Source organism: Cydia amplana, chromosome 13 (assembly GCF_948474715.1).
Source record: "Cydia amplana chromosome 13, ilCydAmpl1.1, whole genome shotgun sequence".
Lineage (NCBI taxonomy): Eukaryota > Metazoa > Arthropoda > Insecta > Lepidoptera > Tortricidae > Cydia > Cydia amplana.
Genome location: NC_086081.1, coordinates 355,718 through 383,041, shown reverse-complemented (window position 1 = coordinate 383,041; position 27,324 = coordinate 355,718). Strand labels below are relative to the sequence as shown.

At 37.9% G+C, this 27,324-nt stretch overlaps 2 protein-coding genes across 2 annotated transcripts in view; both read right to left on the bottom strand.

Moving 5' to 3' along the window:
• The window catches only part of LOC134653375 (dopamine D2-like receptor), a 266,783-nt gene that overhangs the window by 34,597 nt on the left and 204,862 nt on the right, over positions 1-27,324 (bottom strand). The gene's annotated exons all lie outside the window — the stretch shown is intronic.
• On the bottom strand, positions 888-27,324 carry LOC134653334 (uncharacterized). The gene is made up of 9 exons (XM_063508667.1): positions 27,141-27,324; positions 17,777-18,045; positions 17,147-17,336; positions 16,767-16,908; positions 16,066-16,244; positions 12,668-12,884; positions 11,887-12,252; positions 11,399-11,605; positions 888-1,101 (listed from the first exon to the last, which is right to left on the bottom strand). The coding sequence occupies exons 1-9, from the start codon at positions 27,156-27,158 to the stop codon at positions 902-904; spliced, it is 1,788 nt and encodes a 595-aa protein (XP_063364737.1). The 5' UTR covers positions 27,159-27,324; the 3' UTR covers positions 888-901.

Genomic DNA, 27,324 nt, shown 5'->3' with positions numbered 1-27,324 from the left:
CAAATATAACATTTCTAGCTTTAAGTATACATTATGTGACATTAATGATATGATACGGATATTAATGACAATCTTATGTTACAAATATTAATACATACTTACACTACATTATTCTAAAATGATAATTTAAATCATAAGAAACTTATGCTAATTATGAAATTTTGATTTAAAGAGTTTTCCGTTAAATGAAAATGCTTTTGCCAGTAACAGTTAACTTATTGGCTTTGGTTTCTCGCCGACATCATCTCTCGCTATCCTAGCAGGCAACCTCGGTTCATATTTTCTCTCCTGTAGCTAATTGGATAAACGACATTAATAGAAGATCAGGTCTTGTAGGTACTTGCAAAGCTTGCGGCTGAGTCGAATGCAACTTTAAATTCCTTCCTAGATAATAGTTATTTGTACAACAAGAGATCAAAGTTTGATATTTCTTCGAGTGCTTATTTTGAGTCCCGTGCAAGCGAAAGATTCTATAATTTAGAATCTTGAGCGTAGTAAGGGACTCAAAAGCGCACGAGATGTAAATAACTTTGATCTCGTGTAGTTCACAAAACTTTTCACCTCAGCAGTGAGAACATATTAGAGAACCCGAAAAATGTATTCCTTCTTCATCACTTACCTCTATTCACTCATGTTTTCTTAAGATATACCAACAATTAAATTTTCACCTCAGCATCTCGAACAAGGGTACTTTGCTACTTAAAAACAGTGAGCAAAATCGAATTTTGCTCACTGAGTGAGCAAAATCGCATTTTGCTCGTTTTGTCTCACTCAGTGAGCAAAATGCGATTTTGCTCGTTTTATCTCACTCAGTGAGCAAAATGCGATTTTGCTCACTGTTTTTAAGTAGCAAAGTACCCTTGTTCGAGCTGATGAGGTGAAAAATATGTTCACTGCTAGATCAAAAGCTATGACTAGTGACATCATGCCTAGCCAGCCTGGCAGTCAACGGCAGGCCCTGACGAAGTGGTGGACGGCCTCGTAGCCTCGGTTCATATTTTCCTCTCTTGTGACTAAGCGGACTGGGCGAGCGGGAGCGGTCCGGCTGTTTCCTCTTCGATGAAGAGGAGCCGCATGATGAGATGGACTTATGAGGGGTCTCTGTGAAGAAAGAGAAGGTATAAGTCTAAGGTGGTATGGTTTTCACTAATGACACTATTGCTATCATGCATACACGGCAAGTAAGTATGCACAATACAATGCGATAACGTTTATTGCATCAAATAAAAACAGGTGATGTAAATGAACTAGGTTACGAAATGCGATCTCTCTGCGAGGTAATGGGGATATGAAAGAAAACAAAACTATGCAGTAGGTAGGCATGCACAATTGCACAGTAGGTACATAAACACGCAAAATAATTCCCTCTGTTTTCATGAGTTTCTTAAATCTATATAACCTTTTGTTGGCTACCACTAACTTTTACTATTAGTTTTTTGGCAAAAGGGGGAAAATATCGTGAGGAAACCTGCAAACTTCTGCGAAGAAATTTGAAGGTGTATGTAGTACCCCACCCGCATTGGGCCAGGGTGGAAAATATAGGCCCAACCTTACCCCTCTCGCGCATGTGAGGAGGCCTGTGTTCATTACTTTAGGGTTCTTTGTTTTCCTCAGTATCTAGGGAATACCGATTAGTATGTAGTGAAATGAAAGGAACCTGCGTGTAGCTTCTAAACATACGGACCAAACTTTAAGAAGACCAATGTAGAAAAAAACAAAAGAATGGAAATGAAATAAGTACCAAGGATATTTACTTGGTAAAATAATCTCAATTTTGCCATCTCCCTGATTAGAACTCGCTAAAGAAAGTCAAGATGTCAACAAAAGTTCTGAAGCACAGGCGAAAGTGTCAAACAGCCAAAAATAGAATATCCTATTTTCGCCTCATTTCAATGGATTAAGGTAAAATGTATAGATACATTATTATTTATGAGAGTTTTTGAGATGTGCGTATTGTGCGTCCCAATTCGTCTTTTAGAAAAGGATCTTTGACATTAGGTAGGTACCTCTACATTGACGCGAGGTATATCTATCTCTGGTATTAGTTTTCGTTGCTAAAAATTATTATACAAATAAATACGTAGAGCGTGTCAAGGGGCCCAGGCCCACAGATTACCAGTTCACCGGACGATTTCAGCCTGTCAGTTAAACGCAAAAGGTGATAGTTCCCAATAAGTGACAGGCTGATATCGTCTGCCGAACTGGTTATCTGTGGGCCCCTTTAGACATGTTTTATATAAAACTACTCTACTTTACTTTGTATTACAATTTCTAACAACGAAAACCACGAAGACATATGTAGACATTTGAATGTCTCTCAGACCACTCAGTTACTTTTAAAACGTATCAATAAAGACATTCAACATAATAAATATTAGCCATTAGACATCAAGGAGCTTTTGAAATCGCTTGAACTATAATAGAAAGCCATTGGAAAATCTGATTTTGAATTTAAAAAGCGAATCATGGACGACCGAATGGTATCACGAAATGCGATTTAATATTAAATGGCCATCGTATGTCCACAAATTTAAAAAGTCTAGTCAGCGTCTTGTAAAATCAGAAATAGTAAATAGTACTCATAGTAGTCGTAGAGTAGGTTTACTGACACTCTTAAGAGGGGGAGGAGGAAGGGGGGGGGGGAGTACCGGAGGAATGCAAAATAGTTTTATATTGAAATTGTATACATTTTAATAAAGGGCAAATGCCATGAAAAAATCAACAATGGAAACAAGTGTATACTTGAAAACGACATCAGGCTCTAATCAAAATAATAAAATGTTACACAGTTGTCTCGATATAAAAGAAAAAAGAAATTATGTCTAGACTTCATTTATTTCAATAGCATACCATAGCAGTATAAAATATATAGCTAGTAATATTGCTGACGGATCTGACGAGCAAAATTTTAAACAGAAATATATTTTCAGAGTAGGTACCTAATTGAGATAAAAGGTAAAAACCCGCAGGATGGCCACTTCTTCCGTAGCAAGTTTCTTGCGTTTTACATCCCTTTTTAAAACGATAACGAACGATATAATTTTCTTCAACCTGTCGTACAATAAAACCGTGATATATTTGTACTCGCTCTGTGAAAATGCGGACGAATCCACGTATTTTGTAGTTTATAGAACTCAATTTGGATACCCTTTTTCCATTGATATGCAAAATAACTTTACCAGGACGTCTACCTCATGAAAAGCTTACTCTTACATAATATTTGCGTGTCGCAAAATAGGGATATTTAAACGTATTTTATTTGTTAGTGTTACCTACACCTAATAAATGAAAAAAAAATTGCGGATTGGGAGCCTGGGAGGTTTACTCAACAGACCACAGCTCTGTAAAAAGATACAGAGGTTTTAAAATTAATATTGACAACGCGCATATCACATCTACAGTTTTATTATTTATCAACGAAATGTCGCTGTCAAAATCTCTGCCAGCGTATTTTTGGGCCATCCTTTTTGTATACCGTCTAAGGCCCCGCTATGCTCCCGGTACTTAGTTTGTATGACGAGAACCGGGAATTCCCGGATCCGGTACTGTATTTGTATAGAAAACGAGTACCGGGAGCACTCCCTACCGCGTACCCATTTTTGTATTGTTTTTGTACGTGCTTTTGTATTTTACTTTTTTATTCATATTACAAACAACCTAACTTAACCCGTGGAGCGCCCTAACAAGACACGTGTGCTAGTAACTAGTATAGGAGTTCCATACTGGGGCGCTCCAGGGGTTAAGAATAAAAATAAATACCTACCAAAAGAGGTAGGTATTACTAGTAAAATGAAATAAATATTAAAAATCATTTCCTCTTTAATATTACATTTCTACTTTAAAATAAAGCTTATTTTTACTTAGGTTACTGTACCTTATCTGTGTAAACGCACACGTAGGCACGTAGCTTTCATTCCACACCCAGTCATGCTTAAACATGAGAGCACTCTTAACCATAAAGCCAGCTCGGCCATCAGGGAGCATCTATCATCTGGCTCGCGCCGTCTTGCTAATGGAATTGCAATCTTTAGGAGAAAGGTGCAGGGCTCGGAACCGGTACTTTTAAAAATCCCTGAAATAGCCCAATATTTTGAATTATTTTATGCTCTTTACGCAGGACTGAATTATTTTATTAAGTTACAACTTTGTATTATTATATTGTCCCATTGAATATGAAATAATAACCCAAAGAACGAAAAAGAACCTAATAATACCGGTATTTTTGTATGGAGCAAATACCGGTTTCTGAGCCCTGCCGAGGTGAGTTGAAACAGAGATAAGTTGAAACGACACTTTGAGACATCTATCGGCCTGATTTTTACTTTAAGATACGTCAAAAATTTGCTAAAGATACGATAATTATGGATCGTATATGTCAGTCACAGCTAAAAAGGCGTTTTTCACTACCTATTTTCACAAGAATTGTCATTATTTCTAAAACAAGACCAATTCAGAAATCTTTCTAGTGCATTTTAGTCTCTAAATGCGGCTCAGAATATCAGAATACACGTTTAAAATCTGTACGGGTTACTCGAGCCCACGGTGTATAGGCTTGTAACTGTTTTACATTTTTTTAACGAGAGATGTTTATTTGAATAGGTAAGTACTTTGGTTTTCGATTCTCGGGGATTTGCGTTAACTTTTCCATTTTTGCCTTTACTTAATATAAAATTTGCTAGAATATAGTTTCCTAATTGTTCGATTATTATGGCAGTAGGAAAGAAACCCGACAGAAAAAACTATTATTTCGGTCATTGCACGAGTATTTGAATGTTACAGGTACCGAAAGGGCTGTGCCCAGGGCCCTGCGGCAGTCCTTCGTTGGCACAAAGCCAGCCCATGCATTTCACCGCCTGGCGCGCCGCCAACGCATTATCACCTCTATCGACGCTTACTTTTTACGGCTGTTTATTGACAAACGTTCACGGGAAATGGGGACTTTTAAATTGAATTCGACGCTGAATAAATATGCATGGCGGGCCAAACACAATGGGGAAATGCGAAGTTTCCGACATTTTTTACACGATATTTTTGACTTTTAATTTGGAATTAATTTTTAAATTTTTTTGCTTGTAATAACAGTCCCAAATAATAATAAATCAGTCTCAAATCATTTGTGAGAGCGTAAAACACAATGCCTAATGATTATTTTAACCCTTCCACTGCCATAAATAACGCTGCATTTTACCGGAAATTATCGGCAAACCTCTGTCAACGTATCGCCTCTATCGCGCATAGACGCTTGCTTTTACAGCTACTCGTATTTACTGACAAGCGTTCACGTTAAATAGGGATTTTTAAATTGAATTCAACGCTGAATATGCATGGCTGGCCAGACATAAAGGGGGAATGGTCGACAGACCAGTCGACAATAAGGTAATACGCGTTTCGTGTTTCTATTTTTTTTTTTCGTAGCACGATATTTCTCACTCTTAATTTAGTAAATGAGTATCAAATTATTTGTGCAAATTTTTAGTAAAATTTGGCAAACCAATATGCTAATATGCAATTATGCTTGGCTGATCAAACACAAAGGGTAGTAGACAATTCAATCTGATGTAAGGAAACGGATGTTTCGGACATATTCATTATTTTATTTTTACGATATTTTCGACTTTAGGTTTTACAAAGATAGTGACTGAATATGTATAATTTATAATAACCATCCAAATTAAGTGTAAAACAAATTCAAATAGCCAGCGAATACGTTGAATATGCATGGCCGAGCTGACACAAAGGGAAATGGTCGATGGTATAGTCGACGGTGAGATGCAACCCAGATGCGTTTCACTAGTTACTGTAGCATTTTATATGAGGGTGAATCAATTTTTTTTGCCAATCGTTGCCATGGCTACGGTCTCCTGGGTCACCAAATAAAATGCTAGTTTTTATGTGGTGAGTTAACGAACAAACTGTGCTACTACCTACTACTGTCCCCTGGCTGACGGAACAGAATAAAAGACGAGAGTTGAGCATTGAGCAACAACAGTCGCTAATTCCTAACAAGTAGGTAATTAACTATTTACCAACTAACCTCCTCGAGTCACGAGTGAGCCGGCAATAAATCACTTTTTGTCAATTTTACTATTCCATTGCTATTTTACGGACTTGGACTGATATTAACGACCTTGGGCCCGTTTCTCAAAAGCTTGTAACTTGTAATACAAGCGGATGTTACTTTTTGACAGTTTTTATTAGAAAGAGACTTCCACTTGTATTACAAGTTACAAACTTTTGAGAAACGGGCCCCTTGTCTTACCGAATCATATTTTAAAGGACACTTATTAATATGATTATGACACACTGTTATGATGTAGTCCATAAGTATCTTAGTCTTTCAAATGATTAATCGCTTTAAATTTCTTCTGAGTGCACAATGAAACTCCAAACACATGTCTAGAACAACAACAGTCGGTAACTCCTAACAAGTGGCATCAACTATTCAGCAACTAATCTCGAGTGAGCCGGGAATAGCGACTGGCTTTTCAACAACTATTCCACTGCTATTTTACCGACTTGGACGGATATTCAAGAAAATGCGAAGGGGATTATTGCGACAGCCGACCAGCCGGGCTAGCACATGATTGGCGCGACAGTATCTCGCGGCGTGATAAACTATCCGTCCCTCTTTTATTAACATAGACGGGTAGTCTATCTCGCCGCGAGATACTGTCGCGCCAATGATATGCTAGGGGTGCAGTTAACATTAATCGTCTTTCAGAAGTATATTTTAAAGAGCACTTTAATTTTAATTGTCTAAGATTGTAGGTATGTGGTTGATAAGTGCCTTACGGCCATCAGGCTTACAAAAGACCACTTTAAACTCCTTCTGACTACATAGTCAAACTCTAAATAGACGTCGAAGTCATATATTCCACTGCAACTTTACTGACTTCGACGATTCACAAAATAAATGATGGCGATTGTCCACTATTTAGTTTAAAGTAGTGCGCTTCGGTTTCATTCATTCGTGAATTATTTCCGGAGTTAGTGGAATACTTGGAATTATAAGTACTTGCCAGACGGTCTGATTAGAACTTTAAGATACGTCAAACATTGCTAAATATACGACATGGACATGGCATACATTTTGTATGTATTTATATCCTTTTTATCTTTTTGGTACCTTGTTGTACATTTTGCTGCATTCGTCACCCTCTTTTCACTTTCTACTCTCATCTACTCAAAGGTTAACTGGAAGAGATCCCTCATAGGGATAAGTTCGCCTATGTACTTCTCACTACTTGTATGTTATTTTTAATATGTCTTTTTGTACAATAAAGAGTTTACTACTACTACTACTACTACATGGATCGGATATGTCAGTGTCAAAAGTGACGTTATTGATTGAAGAAAAACGAGAAACGGGGATAGAATAATAAACACCCAATAATAAATGTAACATAAAAAACGTGATCAAAATTTAAAAAACGTGAGTTAAAGGTGAAACTTCGGCAAGAAACGGTCAATCAAAGTATGGGCCTAAAGTATTAACAAGAAGTCGGATCCTTAAATGGCACCCAATGATCGATCCCTAATGACCCCTGAGTCCCTGACAGGGGACACAGGCTAAAGTAAAAGGCAAAAACATTTTTGAAAGGGAAATCTTTTCGAAGGAATCGTCTGGCAGAAAGTGTCAAGTAGCTTTTTCAGTTATGTACAGGAAATTAAACATTTTAAACATCATAATTTATGTCATTTAGTTATCATGCATTTCGCTCGAACATGTCCGTGTATATATTGCCGCGGGCGAGACACACGACAACTAAGCAACATGATTCTAATTCTAATAACATTCTGATGTCAGTTTACGTTCGAATTGGCCTGTTGGACTCCGCTAGGCTGTAGCATCTGAAGTGTTAAAACTCAAAACTTTTAATGTTTTTCACTGGCAAATTATGTAGCATACCTAATTGAATCTTATTGTTTTCTACAAAGTTTTGAAAAGGTTAAGAAAAAGCGTAAAAACAAGTAAGTTAAAAGAGAAGAGTTTAATTATTTGAGTTAAAAGTTGTAATTTCTTTGAATTTTATTTAAATATCAGAGGAATGAATATAAATTCATTAATATCGTTTTTCTCTAACAACAGATAAAAATATAATAACGTATAGGTATCTTGCGTTCAAGCTTACTTAAGACAATTTAGGTATACCTACACCTAAATTGTCTAACACAATACTATAATTATGTGTTACACTTCCCATAATTGGTATTAGTTTAATAAGTTATCACGATCCTTGTTTCAAGTTTACTACTTACATAATACAGATTATTAATCTGAAAATAGGCGAGATATTTTTGACGACACCAGTTAGACAACAACTCATTTGTTATATGTGTGCGTCAGGTATTCATTTTAGTTTAAATATGCAATAGTTATTTCTTTCTTAAGGGGGCAAAGTTCTTGTTTAATCTAATATTGATACTAGAGCAAGCGAAAGATTCCAAGATTGAACTACAAACGTAGCGAGTGCGGAGTAGCTCCAAAAGTGGAATCTTGATCATTGCGAGGTTTTCAAGGCAAGAGGATTAAACAAACTTTGCTACCGTGTGAAACACAAAAGTTTTCACCACAAAAAAAAACCACACCACACCAACGCGAAGGAAATAAGGTACTAACTGTAAAACATGACAAATCAAATTCAAATGAACGCTATTAAATATTTACCATTCAAAGGTAATTCCACGAGTTAACATGAGGAAATAATTTAAAATTAGCATCTCATTACTGTGTGTAAATTACTTTTTTGAATACCTAGGCTTACATGCATACAGCCAGCAGCAGAAGTTGCTAAGTGGGCGAGGTGTTCAAAATTACCTTGACACGCTCTTATTCTCTTAACAATAAAGTCGTGTCAGGATCATCGCCTCGCCCACTTAGAAACTTCTACTGCCTACTGTACATTAATTTGATAGAAACCGGAGCTCTGATTGATGACATTAATTAGGTATATTAAATGACCGGTGTAACTACCATATCTAATCGCCATTTCTAACAACACCCGATAATGACAACGGTAATGAGCCTCTATGTGACACGTGTATCAATCACTGTTGGTCGCATGTCACGTCAACTGAACCCGGCATACTAAACACATTGATGTTGTTTTGACAACATACCATAGAAGCGGGGCGTGAGTCTCAAGACCTAAACGCGTAAGCGCCATGAATTTTACGGCGCTTACAACGTTTTGATCGCGTGGTGCAGGTTGTGATTGCGACAATTTCATTGTTTGGTATGGCTTCTCTATAGTAAAATAACTCAATGACTGAACCCGGCATACTAAACATGAAGGAAATGATAGGTATTAACTGATCGATTTGTGTGTAAATTGCTTTACCTAACATGTTTTTATTCTTCTTCTTTATTTGTCATGCCCTAACGGACGTCGGCGACCACCTTTGCCATCTCTCTCCTGCTCTTAGCCATTCTTGCCAGTACGGCTGCGTTATCCACGTTCGTCCATTTTTTAATATTGTCAAGCCAGGTGACCCTCCTTCTTCCCCTTCCCCTTTTACTATCAATTTTTCCTTCCAATATTAGTTGTAGTATATTATATTTGTCATTTCTGTATATGTGTCCAAAGTATGATATTTTAGTATGATATATGTTTTTATTACTCTTACTAAAATTACAGTTCGATTAGTCATTGTTTTTTATGATATAGGAGGCAAACGAGCAGACGAAACGCCTGATGGTAAGCAATTACCGTCGTTCATTGACACCTGAGCCTACCGTGAAAACGGAAATTAGCAAATTGCGAGGATCTTTCTCTTTTACTCCAATGAAGGAAAAGGAGAAGGAATTTACACTGGACTGTACCAGACATAGATATATATTATTATGTTACTTGATTTTTCATATTAGGTATTTCAGAATCCGTTTTAAAATGAGAGCGTAACTTCTATTGAAAATCGGCTGTAAACTATAAAACCGGCCAGTGCGAGTCGGACTCGCGTTCCAAGGGTTGCGTACATTAAGTCCGACTCACGCTTGACTGCACATTTCTAATAGGTTTTCCTGTCATCTATAATAGGTAAAGAGCTATTTTGTGTATTTTTTTCATAAACTTAGACCCGGTAATTTCAAAGATAAAGGGGGGGAATTGTTGGACAGACAGACAGACAGACGCACGAGTGATCCTATAAGGTTTCCGTTTTTTCCTTTTGAGGTACGGAACCCTAAAAACACCAGTGGTGATGCATGTGGTGAGCCTCGCTTCGACGCGACATGCGACATATCAAATACAATCGCGTATCACGTCGTTTCGTTATGCTCGTTAGCGAGCCGCTCGACGTCATCCAACTTGGACGGGTTTTAGGTTCTACACAGAAAAGCGAAAAATAGAAAGCTGGTTTACGAGACTGGAAAACGCAGGACGAGTTGGTAAAGAAATAACGTTGAATTGTCTAACGCGGTTAATGTTCCAAGCTGTAATAGTTATGTCATACATACATACATCACTGGCTCAGTTACCCAAAAAGGATCTTCGCCTCTGACACTGACATAAGAGAGCGCCGCCACTCTGCCCTATTCTGCGCCACTTCACGCCAGTTGGGTATTCCGAGGGCGGACAGGTCTGTCATAATCATTTACTAAAAAAAAGTGACCAATTGTGTTTTAGATCCTGTATTTAACCCACATTCCGAAAACTTATATTTGACACGCTAATAAATTAGGCATGTTAAAATTTTATGAACGCTACTACGACCGCAATAATTAAGTCGTAACTGTATTGTATTCCTATTAATTTACTACGGTTGTATCATTTATTTCATAATTTTATGACATTCAATAAAGTATTCTTAATGTTCCATTTGCGGGTTAGAAGTCGTAAAATTTTGTAACACACTACGGGAGGTAATAAATAAATCCTCATATCGCGTATTTTATTTACGTATCGCTTAACCCTTCCAGTGGCAGCCATATTTTTAAAAAGTCTCAGAGGTGCCGGAACACCCAATTCCGGCGTAGTAAAAAATAACCTCGAGTGGCGGAAGAAAGAAATCCGGTGCAAAAAAAATTCACGCATCAGACAGATTTAAGTACCAATAAGTAATTAAGTATGCTTCTGTTGTCCTCTCCTCCCGTTGACGACAAACGCTGGTAAGACCTCGGGATACATTTATATTTATTTAATTACATAGTTTAACCGAAGACGATAATGTGAACGATGTTACTTAGTCCAACCCAGCCACAGATGCATTAACAAAACCTAACCATCTACCAACCCAACAGCAATTTTTCACTGTCTTGAAGACTAATGATATGAGTATATCATTAGTATTTTTTTTGCTGATTTCTTGTTTTCACTCCTCTTGAGCACGTAGCACCCTCATAATCATCACAATGACCTACATCTACCCAACCACCGATATAATACAAACAGTAACAAACCAAATTCCCCGCCTTCCCCCCAAAAGGCGTTCTTCACTGCTTTGGCAACAGTGGCCCAAAGGTTCTCCTTCTCCTGGTCCCTCGCTGTCCCTTCTGCTTCCACCGCTCGCTGCACGGTTTTCTTCTTCGTGATGGTGAATTTGAACTGGATCTCAGTTTCTTCCTGTGTGTGCTTTAGGACGTTGGAGATGCAGGTTTGAAGAGATCCTAAGAAAGACAGTTGTGAAGTTATTAATAATTACGTTGTTGTTGTTACTGTAATTACGATGCACATCCCAAACAGTTAAAATGAGCGTTAATATATATTTTTGTTAAATATTTCCGGTTGTAAGTAGTTTCGCTTATTGTAATTTTGACAGAAGTGAATAAGTTCTTCATCGTCACCCGTTGACCACGCTGTAAAGAGCTCGAAACGTCGGGATGTTTTATAAATTTACTTGTTTAATTTTACTTTGCAATGACAAAATAATAAAATTGTAAAAGTATACCTGCGATATTAGTAGAAAGCGCCGTAATAGCTGTATCAATCCCACCAGGCGTCGCTACACAAGACTTGAAAGACGCGTCCCTATTATCGTCCACCAAACTATTCTTGAGCTCAACAGGACTGTCCTTAAAGTCAATGGCCCTCGGCACGTTGTCAGTTTCCTGGCGGTTGTTGATCGGTGTGCGAGCCATGGTGTCCGGGGTTCGAGTGGTGTTAGGGGTCCGATCCGTGGTGTTCGGGGTTTGGGAGGCGTGGGGGCTGAAGGCGTTCTGTTCGAAGCGGTTGATGAGAGCTTGGAAGCGGGGGTTGACGTTGAAGCGGGCTTTCGTTGGGCCAGGGGTGAGCATGCGTTTTGGTTTGCGGAACACTGGAAAAATGTTAATTTCATGTCAAAATTAATTTAGGTACTGTTTTTAGAAATTTAAAGAAATCATAAGTAATTAGATGCTTTTGATGGCTGATGGAACCGCAAATTATTGCAATAATAATAGACCTTATATTGTTACAATAACGTTAAAATTCGATTCATAAGCGTTGATAGCCTAAGTATTTAATAGAATCAGGCGTTACTTTGCGGAAATCGGTCTTCTTTTTATTTGCCTTATCCCACATTAGGTACGATCGGCTCTCCTTATCCTTCGGTGCCAAGACGATGAGATCTGTTCTGAGTTGTCGGGTTGGGTAGTTGTCAGTCACACTTCTCAGTCTAGGCATGCTGTGGGACTGCTCAGTTGGTTCTGTGTTCTTCAGGCGGTTCTGCTGGCATTATTGTCGGTACTAACCTCTTTTAAGCCGCGGCTCAGGCTGGAACACAGTGTCGTCAGCAAACTTGACCCGCTTGGTCCTAGTATCTTGCTCTGCACTCTCGGCGCTGCCCACGCGCCGGCTCGAGATGATGCTCTTCAGCTTAGGCTTGCTGCCAGACTGCTCCGTATGTTCGGTGTTCTCCTCGGTTGGCTCAGTTGGTTCGGGCTCGGTCTGCTCTGTTGGTTCCTCTGTCTATAACGATTCAAATATAAGCTGTTCTTAAACCAAAATAAATATTTGCTTGTATACTAATACTTAAACAAAAAAATTGAGATTAAGAAACCGAATCGAAAATAAGTATTACAAAGCAGCTTCGTCTTAAAACTGTTTTCCAATCACTCTAGACAATGATACAAACTCTTTTATATTTCGGATTTTATAAGAAGTATCATTAGTAGCCCTCACGTGCATTGGGATAACTTCGAAAGCGGGGTAAGTTTGAAAATTGCAAATATCTACTAAACTAGAAGCACTTTCAGCTGTAGCGACAGTAAGTAAGATGCAGATGGCAAGCGTTGCAATAGCGTAAGTGTTGCTAAAGTATGAAGTGCTTATGGTTTTATAGATATTTGACTTCATCATCATCATCATTTTAGCCTTCGGTCGCCCACTGCTGAGCATAGGCCTCTCTTCTTGTACGCCACTTGTCCCGGTCCTGTGCTGTAGATATTTGACTTATTCATAATTAACCCGCTTTCGAAGCTACTCCAATACTCCAATGCATCTTTCGATTTAATTAAGTAGACAAATCGCGTTGCGATGAGTTTCATTATCCCACGGCTATTGTCGAGCGTCCGCGCGCGAAACGCGATTCCAATCCAATCTGATTGGAAACAACTTTTACACAATTGACCACTTTTCTGACGAAAAGGATGAATTACTGATTTGAAATTGATTCACGATTGTTCGTTAAGCTGGGATAGATTTATGGAATCATGGAGATTGTGATATTTGTCATTGCGTTATTGGTGCATCTTACTAAAAGTATAAAGAAAGATTATAAATGATTTTATCAGTAGGTATAATAATATATATTAATCTGAGTGTTGCTCTCGTGTGTTCCGCAGTAACTTCAAATTAAGCTTATTATCATTATTAGGTAAGTATCACTAGTTTCATTTTAGTGATACGGGGAAGGACTTTTAATAGGAAATTACATATTTTTCTTTTCACATTCACAAAAAAAGTTGAATTTATATAGTTATTTGTACAACAAGAGATCAAAGTTTGATATTTCTTCGAGTGCTTATTTTGAGTCCCGTGCAAGCGGAAGATTCTATTCTAATTTAGAATCTTGAGCGTAGTAAGGGACTCAAAAGCGCACGAGATGTAAATAACTTTGATCTCGTGTAGTACACAACATTTTTCACCTCAGCAGCTCGAACAAGGGTACTTTGATTTTTAAAAACAGTGAGCAAAATGAGATTTTGCTCACTGAGTGAGACAAAATGACATTCAAGTGACCTTTATAGTCAAATGTCATTTCAACATGCGGGGTCTAATACAAGTTCGAAATACTTGGGTTCTATTATCTCTGTCCCTTTCACACTGTTAGCAAAAAGAAACACAAAAAAAAATTAAAACGACATTCAACGGTATATTCACGGTTTATAATAGACCCCCGAAAAATTTCAGACCGTATCGTTCCAAACCACGTAGGTACGAGTATGAATTCTTTATAATTAATTAATAAAAATAAAGTTTTAGATTTGATAAAAACTGATAAAATACTATATTTTAGTTATTTTATTGTACAATTAAAATAATGAACTCAAAAAATACACAGATCATCACGCAAAATTAGTTATTTTACTTTTAATAATTTCTACCATAATTGACAAATCCGTGACGTATCCGCAATTCGGACCGTATCTTACAAAGATTTTTTTTTACAAAAAAAAGTTGTCGATTGAAGTGTCAGTTGATGTTTGTTATTTCCATATTATTTTACTGAAATTGATTATTACGTTTTGTTTTTGTGTTCCATTGCGGTAATTAAACTTAATTGTTTGTATATCTTAAGAAAATATGAGTGCCGTATTAAGTGATGAAGAAGGATTAAATTTTTCAAGTTGTCTAATAGGTATGTTCTCACTGCTCAGGTGAAAAATATATTTTCTAATGTAGCTACTTTACTATTGCTATTCTCTTTTAAATTGTTTTGAATGGTTATCGAATCTTAAGCCAGCTTTTCAGCTAACACAATTATGAAAACACTTGATAAGCGAAAGCCTCCCTAATTTAACAGGTCGTTGAGTTCTAATTCGCAAATTGCATGCAGTCGGGGCACGAACGCGAAGGAACGCTTCGAACCGTGACTTGTCTTATACAAGCTACAAGCGTGACTTTACATAAGGCAACGTTCCAAAGGCGAAAGCATTGCTGGCGGCTGTGCTGGCTAGCAGGATGACAATCGTACACTGACATACGCTAAACGAATAGAAAAGATGTATCGAGATGTCATATGACGACGACACTGACTATTAGTTTAGATCGGACAACCGTTGATAGATGACAATCGTTGATAGATATCTAGATCGTTGGTAGATAGTTATCTATTAATGATTGTCATCTTGGGTAGGCCCTCTGTACAGGATTGTAGGTTATTGAATGCTGCGGGAAACGTTCCATGTCAATGTTCCCTTATATTGATTGACGGATTATTTGAACGTTCCAATCGTGGCAGCAATGCGGCAACAAGGGCATCTTAACTTATCAAAGTTATCAAGGAAATTAAAGGTTCATGAGCGGCACACATATCGTTGCTATCAAAACATTGACGCAATGCTGTCACTGTCATTTTTCTTTCACATTAGCCGTGTCAACACTGCAACAGTAAAACTTGATGCAGTTGCCATCCGAATGTAACCTACTCAATGACATAAATCCCGTTTCCTGCTGCATGCAACATCCTGCAATGCAGCACAGCAATGCCTTCTCAACCGGAATGTAACCTTTATACAGTTACCAAGTGTGACTTGTCTTATGCAGCAGTGAAGGCGCGAAACGCTTTGTTATACAAACTAATGTGCAAATTAGGTTGTCACTGTAAATTACCTCGATTGTAAAACACTAGCATTTGCAGCGAGCCGGAGGTAAAAGCGGCAGTGCAATCTGAGATGTTATTTATCTCTGCCTTCACACCAGTGAAATGCAAGAAGCGCGTTGCGGATTCATTATAAAAGAATTATTTTTATGGGACTAAGTTCTCGTTACGATAAAGTTATGGTGTGCGACAAAACTAAACTTGTTGCAATAAGAGAACATTTTAAAGACGCACAGTCTCCATGTTCTATTTGTGTGGAGAACAGCGCTCATCAAGTGATGAAGATCACGGATTGTGACGGAAAAGTTGGTGTCACGAACATCTTACCCTGTTATCAGGCTGAGGGCTGTCAGCCTGCTCGATCTCTGATAGCGGCGAATCAGTCTGTGTGGAGAACATGGCCCATCCTCCCGGTACGGCGTGAGTGGGGGTGCTCGTGGTCACCGCTAATGCAGCGGCAGCGAGGGATTGTGGACGGGAATTCGGTGTTGTCATCTCTGCTTCGACTGAAATCAGATCAGGGTAATAATTTGGCTCATAGAAACGCAGTTGATGATGTGTCAATGCTGTCCCATTACAAATAACTGCCATAACAGCCATTGATAAACTCATTCAATTGTTACGGTACCTATTCTCGCGAAAAAATCCCAAAATCGCCAACAAATTTTTCAATGGTTATTATTTTATGGCTGTTGTTTATAGTGTTACAGCCGTTACAGGAGAGAAAATACATAAGGAATGGTTAACCACATTGGACATGCTCAAATGCAATATGTTTAAAAAATCAGTATTATTTTACTGAAACATTAATACCTACTTAAAGCGAAAGGTTTCTACTGATTCAAATTAGTTTTAATAAAATGTTATTAGTTTTAATTTTATTTATGTAGAGTGTAACACTCACCAGTCCCAGTGTCAAGGTCCGGGGACCCGTGGCCCTCCTCGTCTATCGCCTGCTGCCGCGCTAACAGTAGTTTCTTCACGTGGGGAGCCGCGCTGCGTTTATGTAGGTAGAGTGTAACACTCACCAGTCCCAGTGTCAAGGTCCGGGGACCCGCGGCCCTCCTCGTCTATCGCCTGCTGCCGCGCTAACAGTAGTTTCTTCACGTGGGGAGTGGCGCTGCGCTTCAGGCGAGGCGTCTTGGGCGCCGCCGTGCCGGTGAACGATACCTTCCAATATTCAAATATAAATTGTATTGAGACATAGGTATTTACTAACTAAAGTCTTGATTTTCGAGATGCGATTTAGATTTGTGGATGTACTGCACGCTGTTAACCCTTTTCAAGGCAGCACAAATCTACAAAGTTGTCATAAAAATCCACTACTCCCACATAAGCTAGGCACATATCATAATTATATTCCAGAAATGACTAAATAATACTAAAACATAGTGCATTCAGTATTTACCTTCGGACTCGCGTCTCCATCTTCCGGCTCCGTATCACTGGGTTCATAATCAACTAAATACTTCCTCCTGACTATAGGAGTGATAACAGCTGTCTTATTACTCTTCTCCACTTCTTCCCCACTCTTATCTTCAATTATCTTCTCATATAGCGAATCAAAGCGCTCGTCTGCTACCTTCAAACTCGATTTACTAAAAATTAATTTAAAAAATTTATTTCAGTTACAAAATAAATAGGTAAATAAAATGTTGGTTATGTTAGAGTGGGCGACGCATGTCCTGGAGGAGTTGTAGGCGTCTGCAGATTACGGTTATCGCTTACCATCAAGCGGGCCTTATGTTTTTTTGCCGCCAATGTGTTATTCTATTAAATAAATTAATATAGTTTAAATTTTATAATTGTTAATATCTCCTAGTAGAAACTAGAAAAGATGACTTTTAATCTTATTTTGTTACGACCTTGAAGATCACTTACGCTGATTGGTGCATGCCAAATGAAGCGAAAGTAAAGTCTTGCGTGAGAGCGCCAATCAACCAAGACCATCGTCAAGATCATATCAAAACCAATGCAAAAACGTAAAAGTTTTTAAACCTGAATCTGAAGTAGATACTTATTTAGGTATATAAATTACCTGTGGTCCACCAATTCTGATAGGCTTGTGCATTTGTCTATGTCAGCCAACTCATCCATGGTTGTAAACACCTTCTCGCACTTAGTGCAATGCAGCGGTAGATGCTCCTGTAAGTGGATGAGGAAAGCCGGGCAAAGTAGGTCCGGTTGGCAGAGGAAGGGGTTGTCGCGGCAGATGGGACAGTCGAAGAGGAGGTTGTGGGCGGTTCGCTCGTGTCGGCGGCGGCAGTCGGCGCAGCAGAATACGAGTTGGCAGACTATACAGGTCACCTAGAACATACTTAGGGTATTTGGACAAAGCTTGGCAGTTGCGTCATTACAGGACAAGAGTAACGCGAGTCACCATTATTCATTATGTTCCTTTTATTGACATTAAGTATCATAATACTTATTATACTTCAATAGTTCTCTTTGAGTAATAATTTATCTCCAAGTAAGTAATTAGTGTTATTTTTTTATCTCTAGACGTATAGACACTTTTGTTAAAAATTCTGACTGAAAACGTAATTTGCATAACTTTTTCTGGAATTGAATTTGACGTTAACCTGAATAATCGAAACTATTTTTTTACGTGTAGGTAACTCTTCAATTACGACTTAAAGGACAATTAAAATACTCGAAGGTATATCGTCTTAGAGGATAAAGTTCTAATTGTCCTTCATCCTTCGCATTGGGCTAAGTGGGCAGTGGGTCAAGTAGACAGAGTGGGCAGTGGGCTTGTGGGCTTAATCGCTCACGCCCAAGAGAGACGTAATGGACAACCGCCTGAGCCCACTTCGCATTCCATTGATACGTAGATAAAAACAGCGAGTGCTCTGTAGGTAGACAAACGCTGATATTAGGTACCTAATATTTATTATATACATTGGATCAGAAATACCTCGCGAAGCAGGTGAATGTCTAACGGGTCAATTCGAGTTTTAGTTATTCGATCTGTTTCCGATATGATACTGATCTGTCAGTGTCAAAAGTGACATTTCTTCAACCAATAACGTCACTATTGTCAGAACAAGAGTGAGCGCAGATCAGTTCGAGCAGCTCGCCTGCTTAGTAACTATTACCTACTACTGATGACTACACAATCGCTTGAAACGTACCTCTGGTAATTATAGGCACGTCGTGTAACATCTGTCAATATCATAGTGTAAACCTTGTTTCCTCCAATTGAGGGGGGATTTAATTAAATCTTCTCAGGGCAGAGGTGTAGGGTTGAAGCCGGTGTAACTTTATTTGACTTCCATAAGCGCATTGTAATTATGCCTACTTGATTAACTATCTTTTATCTTATCTTAATCATCGGGATATAATTAGCCGAAATTAATAGCAGACTACGATGAAAGGTACACGGATTACTCGTATGGTTGACTTAGTATACAAACAATTGGATCCACTAATTTAGTAATTTAGTCTATTAGCTTTTTTAATTTTCGTTTACCGTAATATGTCTCTGAAATTTGTAGAACAGTGAGTTAGGTAAAAGAAAGATCATGCTAAAAATAGTAAATTCATATTAACTAGTAGAACTAATATGAGAATACTGTATAAGTGTGTAAAAATTGGCATTATATTTAGTAGCGTACTTTCATTCATTTATTTGTATTGCCAGCGACAAGACAAGATATTAAACACATTTATTTTGTTTTCATCACCGCTGGACAGAAAAAGAAATATGCTTTATGATAATATGTAAGGTCAATGTGGCCAATTCCGTCATAGGGACCATTCCGTCCACGAGCGTATATTTCTTTGGTTTTCAATCGTATAGGAAAAAAAACCATTTGCTTTTGATTGCTGAAACTAAAAGCAATCGCTGCTTGTTTATGAATTTATCAATTTTGTTCGTTGTTCCAGAAAAACGCTAATGGTCGGAATAGTCCCTATGACGGAATTAGCCACATTGACTTTATACCAAATTTCAGCTTAATCGGAAATCGGGAATGACCAGTGGCTACTTTGTTCTAGTCTGCTCCACAATTCAGGATAGTAATTGAGTTGTTGACCTATTTGCGAGAGGCCGTAATCGCCTTCGGCACACGGCACGGCGCGGGACGGTGACGGATGACGTGACGACATGATGCCATTCACTGTTCAAACTGACACCTTATTGCAAATACATAAGGTCCATCGATGGTCAGTTAAGACTTAAGAGTGTTGCTGTTAATACCGTTTGTTGGGATAGTACGAATTTTATGAGGTGATTTTTTGGGCCTAAGCCCTGATCTGATAAACAAAAGATATTGTTTCTTTACAGAATCTTATTGCGAGGTTTCCACCAGAGATATTGCGAGGAGGCATGTCGAGTGTGTTTGTTAAGAACCAATTGAATCACTTAATTTACCTAACCTCGCTCAGCGCAGCTGTTGTGTATAATATAATATTGTTTCTTATAAACACGTCCTTCGCTACGCGTCCTCGCACATCTCTAATGGAAAGGCAGCCTTACCAGGTTATCTGCAAGACAGATGGCGCTGACAGCTAGTTAGCATGCAACTGACCTTGTAACCGGCTGGGTTAAGCACGCGTGGCTGCTATAACTCAGGCGCGTCATTTCATTACCGGCACAGAATGTGTTGAGCAGTAAGTCAACTCCATATTATTTTAGTCATAATACTCGTAATAAAAGTCAACGTCCATAAGCCTTTGTCAATAAATAATAATACGTGCGTACAAACGTAAAGTTACATACGAAATAATTTAAATATTTATTTAGAACTTTATTAACATATTGAGTAAACATACAAATTATAGACTAAAATAAACCTAAGAATGAGTAAAACTAAATAACTTAACAAATAAAATATTACCCCCCACTCTGATTATACCCCGGACCAAATGTGCCAAAAATACTGGCGGCATTACCTCGCTCAATGGCCAGTGATATCTGTTGAACAAGCAAAGAATCAGAGCGAGGGTCGCAGCCCCTATCCCTTAAAACTTCGCCCTATATACCTACTTAATAAAGGCTTTGGCCTCGGCACACCACCACACACACATTTACGAAATAATTGAATTTTCTTCTGTACTCTTTCCTCCGGCCAAGATTCCGTTTGGGCACACGATAGAAATCAGTCATGTTACTGCTTGAGTTATGCATGTACTCATTGTGTTCGTAGATGGAGGTCCGATAGCCAACATTTTTAACGCTTGTTAGATGGTATCTAGGTGACCTTTAACGATCGTGTGTAGACGCCATCAATCCTGGCCAATTACTAGAACAAACAGTTTGGGCTTTCCTAATTAACAGTTATACAGTGTGTAAATCCAATATGGGCGAATATTTAAACTGTTGTTAGCATAGGACCTAAAAAGTATATTGAGATAGATTTGACTTAGAAATGCAATGAAAATTTTAACCATACAAAATAATTCGGCCCGCAATGTAATACACCACACAAGTTACGGAATACGAGCTTTTTAAAGTAACTGTCAACGCTTGTTGGCAGTTACAATAAAAAGCTCTTATCTCGTAATGTCATGCCATATTATGTTTCTTAATGTTTGCAGTACATTGCTGCTCGGTACATGTGAAAAAAAAATAATTACGGGGTCATAATTAAGTGTAACTTAAAAAACTTCTTAATTCATGATTAGACGGGTAAATTCTATATCTGATTTAATTTATTGCCCGTATTGGACTTACACACTGTATTTTTAACATAGTTTATTACCTACTTCACCAAGGTCTAAATGTTTAGTATTTCCTTTTCTACGAGTATATATGTATTTAATAAATGTGCCCGCGGGTTTTCGTAAGGTATGAGTAATTTTTTCTACTTTCCCGCAACAGTCGTAGAGTCTGTGCGGAAAGAGAAGAGTCGTGGAATGTATGGGGCCCAATACAATCCACGACTCTTCTCTTTCCGCACAGACTCTAATTTACAAAACCAAGTTGAAATCATGGTATTTTGTGCAACAGGTACTTACCTAATAAGGGTTATTAAAATTTAAGGGCCGAAGTTACAAAAAGAAACAAAGTTAAAAGTTTTGTAAAGAGAGGCTCAAGAATATTAAGACTTAATTATGTATTGTTGCACACAATAGTTTTTCGTGATGGATTTAAATCATCGGTATACTTATTCTTGAAAGTAATTAAGGTAACTGCCATACGCGTCACGCCCCCGACAAAGAAAACCTTTTTGCCGAATGCCCCTAAAAAATAGGATAAGTATCCAACCCTAAAATGTAACGTTATCAACATTATTCCCAATTTCACCAAAACCTAACAATAAGGCTGTGAAAAGGTATGCGACAGAATTATTTTCACATTTATATAAAAACTCCTATTAATAATTCTCTGGTTCAGTAGATTTCTATTTCATAACAACATAAATTCCCGGATCATGGCGATATCTGCGTGGCTTGCGGTAAAATGTTTACTTTTTATTCATAATATTCACCACAATGGTGCGAGTGACAGATTAGCTCTGATACATACGGCATTTTGAATCCCCAAAACTAGCGCTCAGCTCACCTTCAGTGTAAGTAAACAAAATTTTAAGTGCCCTATAAAATGTTGGGTAATAATGTTACCCTTCTACATCATGAACAAGTTTTATGATTTAGTAAACATGCATTTCGTCACCAAAACTCACTATTTTAAAATAATAACTATTAGTATACATGCTTTTGTTACGGCTCTGCTATTTCTTAAGATAATTTTTAGTGATATTTATGTTTAGAATACAGAGACAAAAATGTAAATGCAAAATCCAGACAGTACACGAGACCCGAACAAACCAACAAAGTAACTTTAAAATCAAATCTTGAGCATCAATTTGTCCTATGTGTAAGCACCCATTTAGATCTGAATTCGGACAGTAGCTGCCTTAGCACTAAGCTGCCTTAGCACTATCTATGACTAAGTGATCTGTGACCTGAATCGTGGAGCGTTCATTATTTACGCCACATGTGAGAATTTCCATTGTGTACGGTTTATTTATTTTATTAATTACTGATAACTTTTTATTGAGTACATACTTATACTGAAAATATTCCTTATTGTCGCCGACCTTTAGTAAATATTGGGCATTATATCAAGGACCTTTAAACATACAGTGTAGGGTCTAGGTACATAATTATGATATGTGGGAAATTATTGATTTACGATTTTCTTATTTAACGTCCTGAAAAAATCTAGATCAATATTATTATTCAGTAAAAAAGGCTAAGGGGAAGGTTATTCGTAAACCAATGATTAATTTACGGCCTCCCATCTTATTAGACAGTAGTGAGTAGTGACCCTGAAGCTGAAAGTCCTGGATTCAAATCTCGGTAAGGGCAATTTTTTTATCCTCAATGTTTATTGCGTAGTGCAAGTTTTGCTTAGTTTGGGGCTAGGTCAATCTGTTGAAGCTGGTCGTTCCTTCGCATAGGTATAAAAAACCGGCCAAGTGCGAGTCGGACTCGCGCACGGAGGGTTCCGCACCATGAACAAAAAATAGAGCAAAACAAGCAAAAAACGGTCACCCATCCAAGTACTGACCCCGCCCGACGTTGCTTTACTTCGGTCAAAAATCACGTTTGTTGTATGGGAGCCCCACTGAAATCTTTATTTTATTCTGTTTTTAGTATTTGTTGTTATAGCGGCAACAGAAATGCATCATCTGTGAAAATTTAAACTGTCTAGCTATTACGGTTCGTGAGATACAGCCTGGTGACAGACGGATGGACGGACGTACGGACGGACGGACAGCGGAGTCTTAGTAATAGGGTCCCGTTTTTACCCTTTGGGTACGGAACCCTAAAAATAAGCAGGGCTTGATCTAAAATTAAGTGCATTTAGCTTAGATAAATACTTCCGCTACTGTTTCCTGCAGCATCATAAATAAGCAAATACCGTAATGTACGAGATCAGGGCTATAACCGCCGAAATCGAAGTTCGTAAATTGCGGGCATCTTTCTCTGTCACTAATTACGCCTTCCTTGGAGTAAAAGAGAAAGATCCCCGCGATTTGCGAATTTCGTTTTTAGCGGTAGGCCCTCTGATCCATCCCACATCCATCGTTCCACAGCCTCCGGAGATTTCCATGCACTTCCTTATCTGCGATTTCTTGAATTTCCCGTGTGCACTATTGTGCACACCATATTTTGAGAACCCTACCGTATTTTCGTTGACATAGGTGAATAGACTACGCAAATGCAAAACTATCACGAGTTATCGTGAGCCCTGAAATTAAGTGTTCATTTTAATAAAATTGTATTTGAACCCGATTCGTTAAGCTATTTCTGCCGGGGCATTCCAATAATCCGCATGATGATGATGATGATGATGATGATCCGCATGATGCCAATATGATAGTAAAATTTAGCTTAAAATCAACGGTATGAATACAGATTTCTGCAAGTTATTAAGGTAGCTGGCATACGCATTACGCCCCGGAAATGTAGACCTTTTTGTGGAATACCCCTGCTGCTCACATTCCTAACATCATTTACAAACTTCCGCACATGCGGTGTCTAGATAGATTGCTACTATAATATTTATAACATCCCGTAACAACCATTATGTAAATCCGGCCCACTTTTCACGGCGGATGTAATTCATCCAAATCTGCGCAGCCGTAACGGGTTTATGGATAACGATAAATATGGATCTTTCGGAACATCAGCGGTTTTACGCGAATGTGCGAATTCGCGATAGACTTGATTTACGCCACACGTTGTATATTAATGTTATACAGGGTGTTTTTCAACCCTCAGCTCATAGTCTGCGAGTTGAATCCAAAGTCAAAGTGAAATCGCGAAAGAAATATCTCGAATATCCGTTTCTTACATTACATTCGGAGCGGTAAGTTTTTCATTATTTCAACCATTAGGTAATATCTATTAAAAGAAAACTGTCTCGTTTTGTTCTACCCCCGTAAGGTACAGTCACCAGCATAAATATATGACTGGGCAGCCGTGCAAAAATATCTGATGGTCCATTGGAGACATAAGTATATGACGACACTACCTCGGTAAAAATATGTGATGCCTTGTGGCCGGCAAAAATATCGTTAGTCTGTATCCGCATAAATATCGGATCGGGTCGCTTAAAAATATTTGATTACTCATAAAAATCAAAATTATCTGATTACTCTCATCTGGCGTATGTATGGAAAAACGATTTCGCGTTGCGGGTACCACGGTAGGTACTGGAGTGTTATTTATTTCATCCAGTATGTAGTAATGAGTAGAAAGCTGTCTCGTTCTGTTCTAAGCCCGTAGAAGGCACAGAATGAACTAGCGTCCCTAATCGCCTTTGCGGTGCGGTACCGGAGTCCGGTAATGTCGGGGCGACACGTTTTCGCTCTCCCCTGACGTCATAATCGCGTCAGCGGGCCGTTACTCACGACCGAGGCTTTTAGTCACACTATTCACTGACAAATCTTAAACCTTGTTGCGAAGAGAATAAGGTCCAACAATGGTTAGGTTAAGAGTGTTGCTCTTAGTATGTAGGTATAGCGCATTCGGAATTTGAAAATGTGAACTAAAAAAAAAACATACAACCGAATTGATAACCTCCTCCTTTTAGATTTGGAAGTCGGTTAACTAGATGTCATGATAAAAGAAAGTGACTAAGCCCTTCGGTGGCCAAGGCTGAAGCTAATTTTTAAACGATATATAGAAATATACATTATTTATTTGCGTGTAATGTGATACAAATTAGGTGGTAACATTTTCTATAAGATCCATGTATCGCTGACAAGTGTTTGAACTATTCCCGTATTCTTGTGCATACTAGAACCGAAGCTAATATTCACCTACCTAAATGAGTTAGTGGACCAGTCCAGTACGGCTACCATCAGTTTGTCACTGACATAAACGCCGTCGAGAACGTAATTTACTTTCAATACATTTCGCTCGTACTCGCATATTAGTGCAAACGAGATGTATAGAAAGTAAATTACGTTCTCGATAGCGTAAATGTCAGTTTTGACACTGTCAGTGACTCATGGTACGGGCTCAGTATGAGCCATTACTTTGTTCGAAATATAAAATTAGAAAATACTTCAAGAAATACAACAAAAAGTAATATTTATTACAAATATGAAAGTTTGCATTGCCCCTTATCTCCAAAAGTGGCTTAAAATTTTGGTAAAAATATACAGACAATAAAAACTATTAGAAATCTACGGTCAAGCAAGTTGCATGGTCGTAAGAGAAAAAAAAAGCGGCCAAGTGCGAGTCGGACTCGCCCATGAAGGGTTCCGTATTTAGGCGATTTATGACGTATTAAAAAAAAACTACTTACTAGATCTCGTTCAAACCAATTTTCGGTGGAAGTTTACATGGTAATGTACATCATATATTTTTTTTAGTTTTATCATTCTCTTATTTTAGAAGTTACAGGGGGGGGGGGGACACACATTTTACCACTTTGGAAGTGTCTCTCGCGCAAACTATTCAGTTTAGAAAAAAATGATATCAGAAACCTCAATATCATTTTTGAAGACCTATCTATAGATGCCCCACACGTATGGGTTTGATGAAAAAAAAAATTTTGAGTTTCAGTTCGAAGTATGGGGAACCCCAAAAATTTATTGTTTTTTTTCTATTTTTGTGTGAAAATCTTAATGCGGTTCACAGAATACATCTACTTACCAAGTTTCAACAGTATAGTTCTTATAGTTTCGGAGAAAAGTGGCTGTGACATACGGACGGACAGACAGACGGACAGACAGACAGACATGACGAATCCATAAGGGTTCCGTTTTTTGCCATTTGGCTACGGAACCCTAAAAACATTGTTAAAAATGAGCAAAGTCAGCAAAGTACCTACGGAACCCTTGGGCCGCGAGTTGTATTCCCAAGAGACCGGTTGTTTTGGTACGGAACCCTAAAAAATTATCATTTTCTCCAATACCATAAGTAAAGTACCTATAATAAAAATAATTTTGATAAAGTATGTACAATGAACAACTATTATTCGGCTAGTGTCAATCACCGGGACATTAACGTTCAAACTTTCATAATTTTGTAGTTTCTAATAATTTGTCGACTAACTTTTGATTATAAAATGTTTAATAATTACAAAGTTTCACAATTAAAGCCCTAAATTGAAATTTTGATGTTCTCGCTTAGCCGAAATTGGAAATTTAACACATAATAAACGTGAAATACTTACTATTTCGTATCATAATCGAACGTTATTTTGACGTATGTTTTAATAGATTATTTGATGGTTAAACAACTTAACAAGTTTTGGCGAGTTCCTGATATTTCACATGCCTTCTTCACGGAGTAACTGACGTTTTAAAAAATACGTGTACGAGTATTTATAATGTAAATTATCATGTTAAACTTGAAATAGCTATGACATATAAGCTAAGAAAGAGATATGAGCTAAATAAGACTAGGTATAAATAGTAAGAAGTTGATCTTACCTCAGGAGGACATTTCATTTTGAATCCGGGGCACCATCACTGACCAATATTCATTAAAACGCGTAATTTTATTCAAATTCAAGGTAAAATATCTTACAAAGCACGTAAATAACTTATTTGTTTGAAAAACACGTAAAGATTATATTTTAATAGCATCAATATGGAATACTACTGATTGTCAATA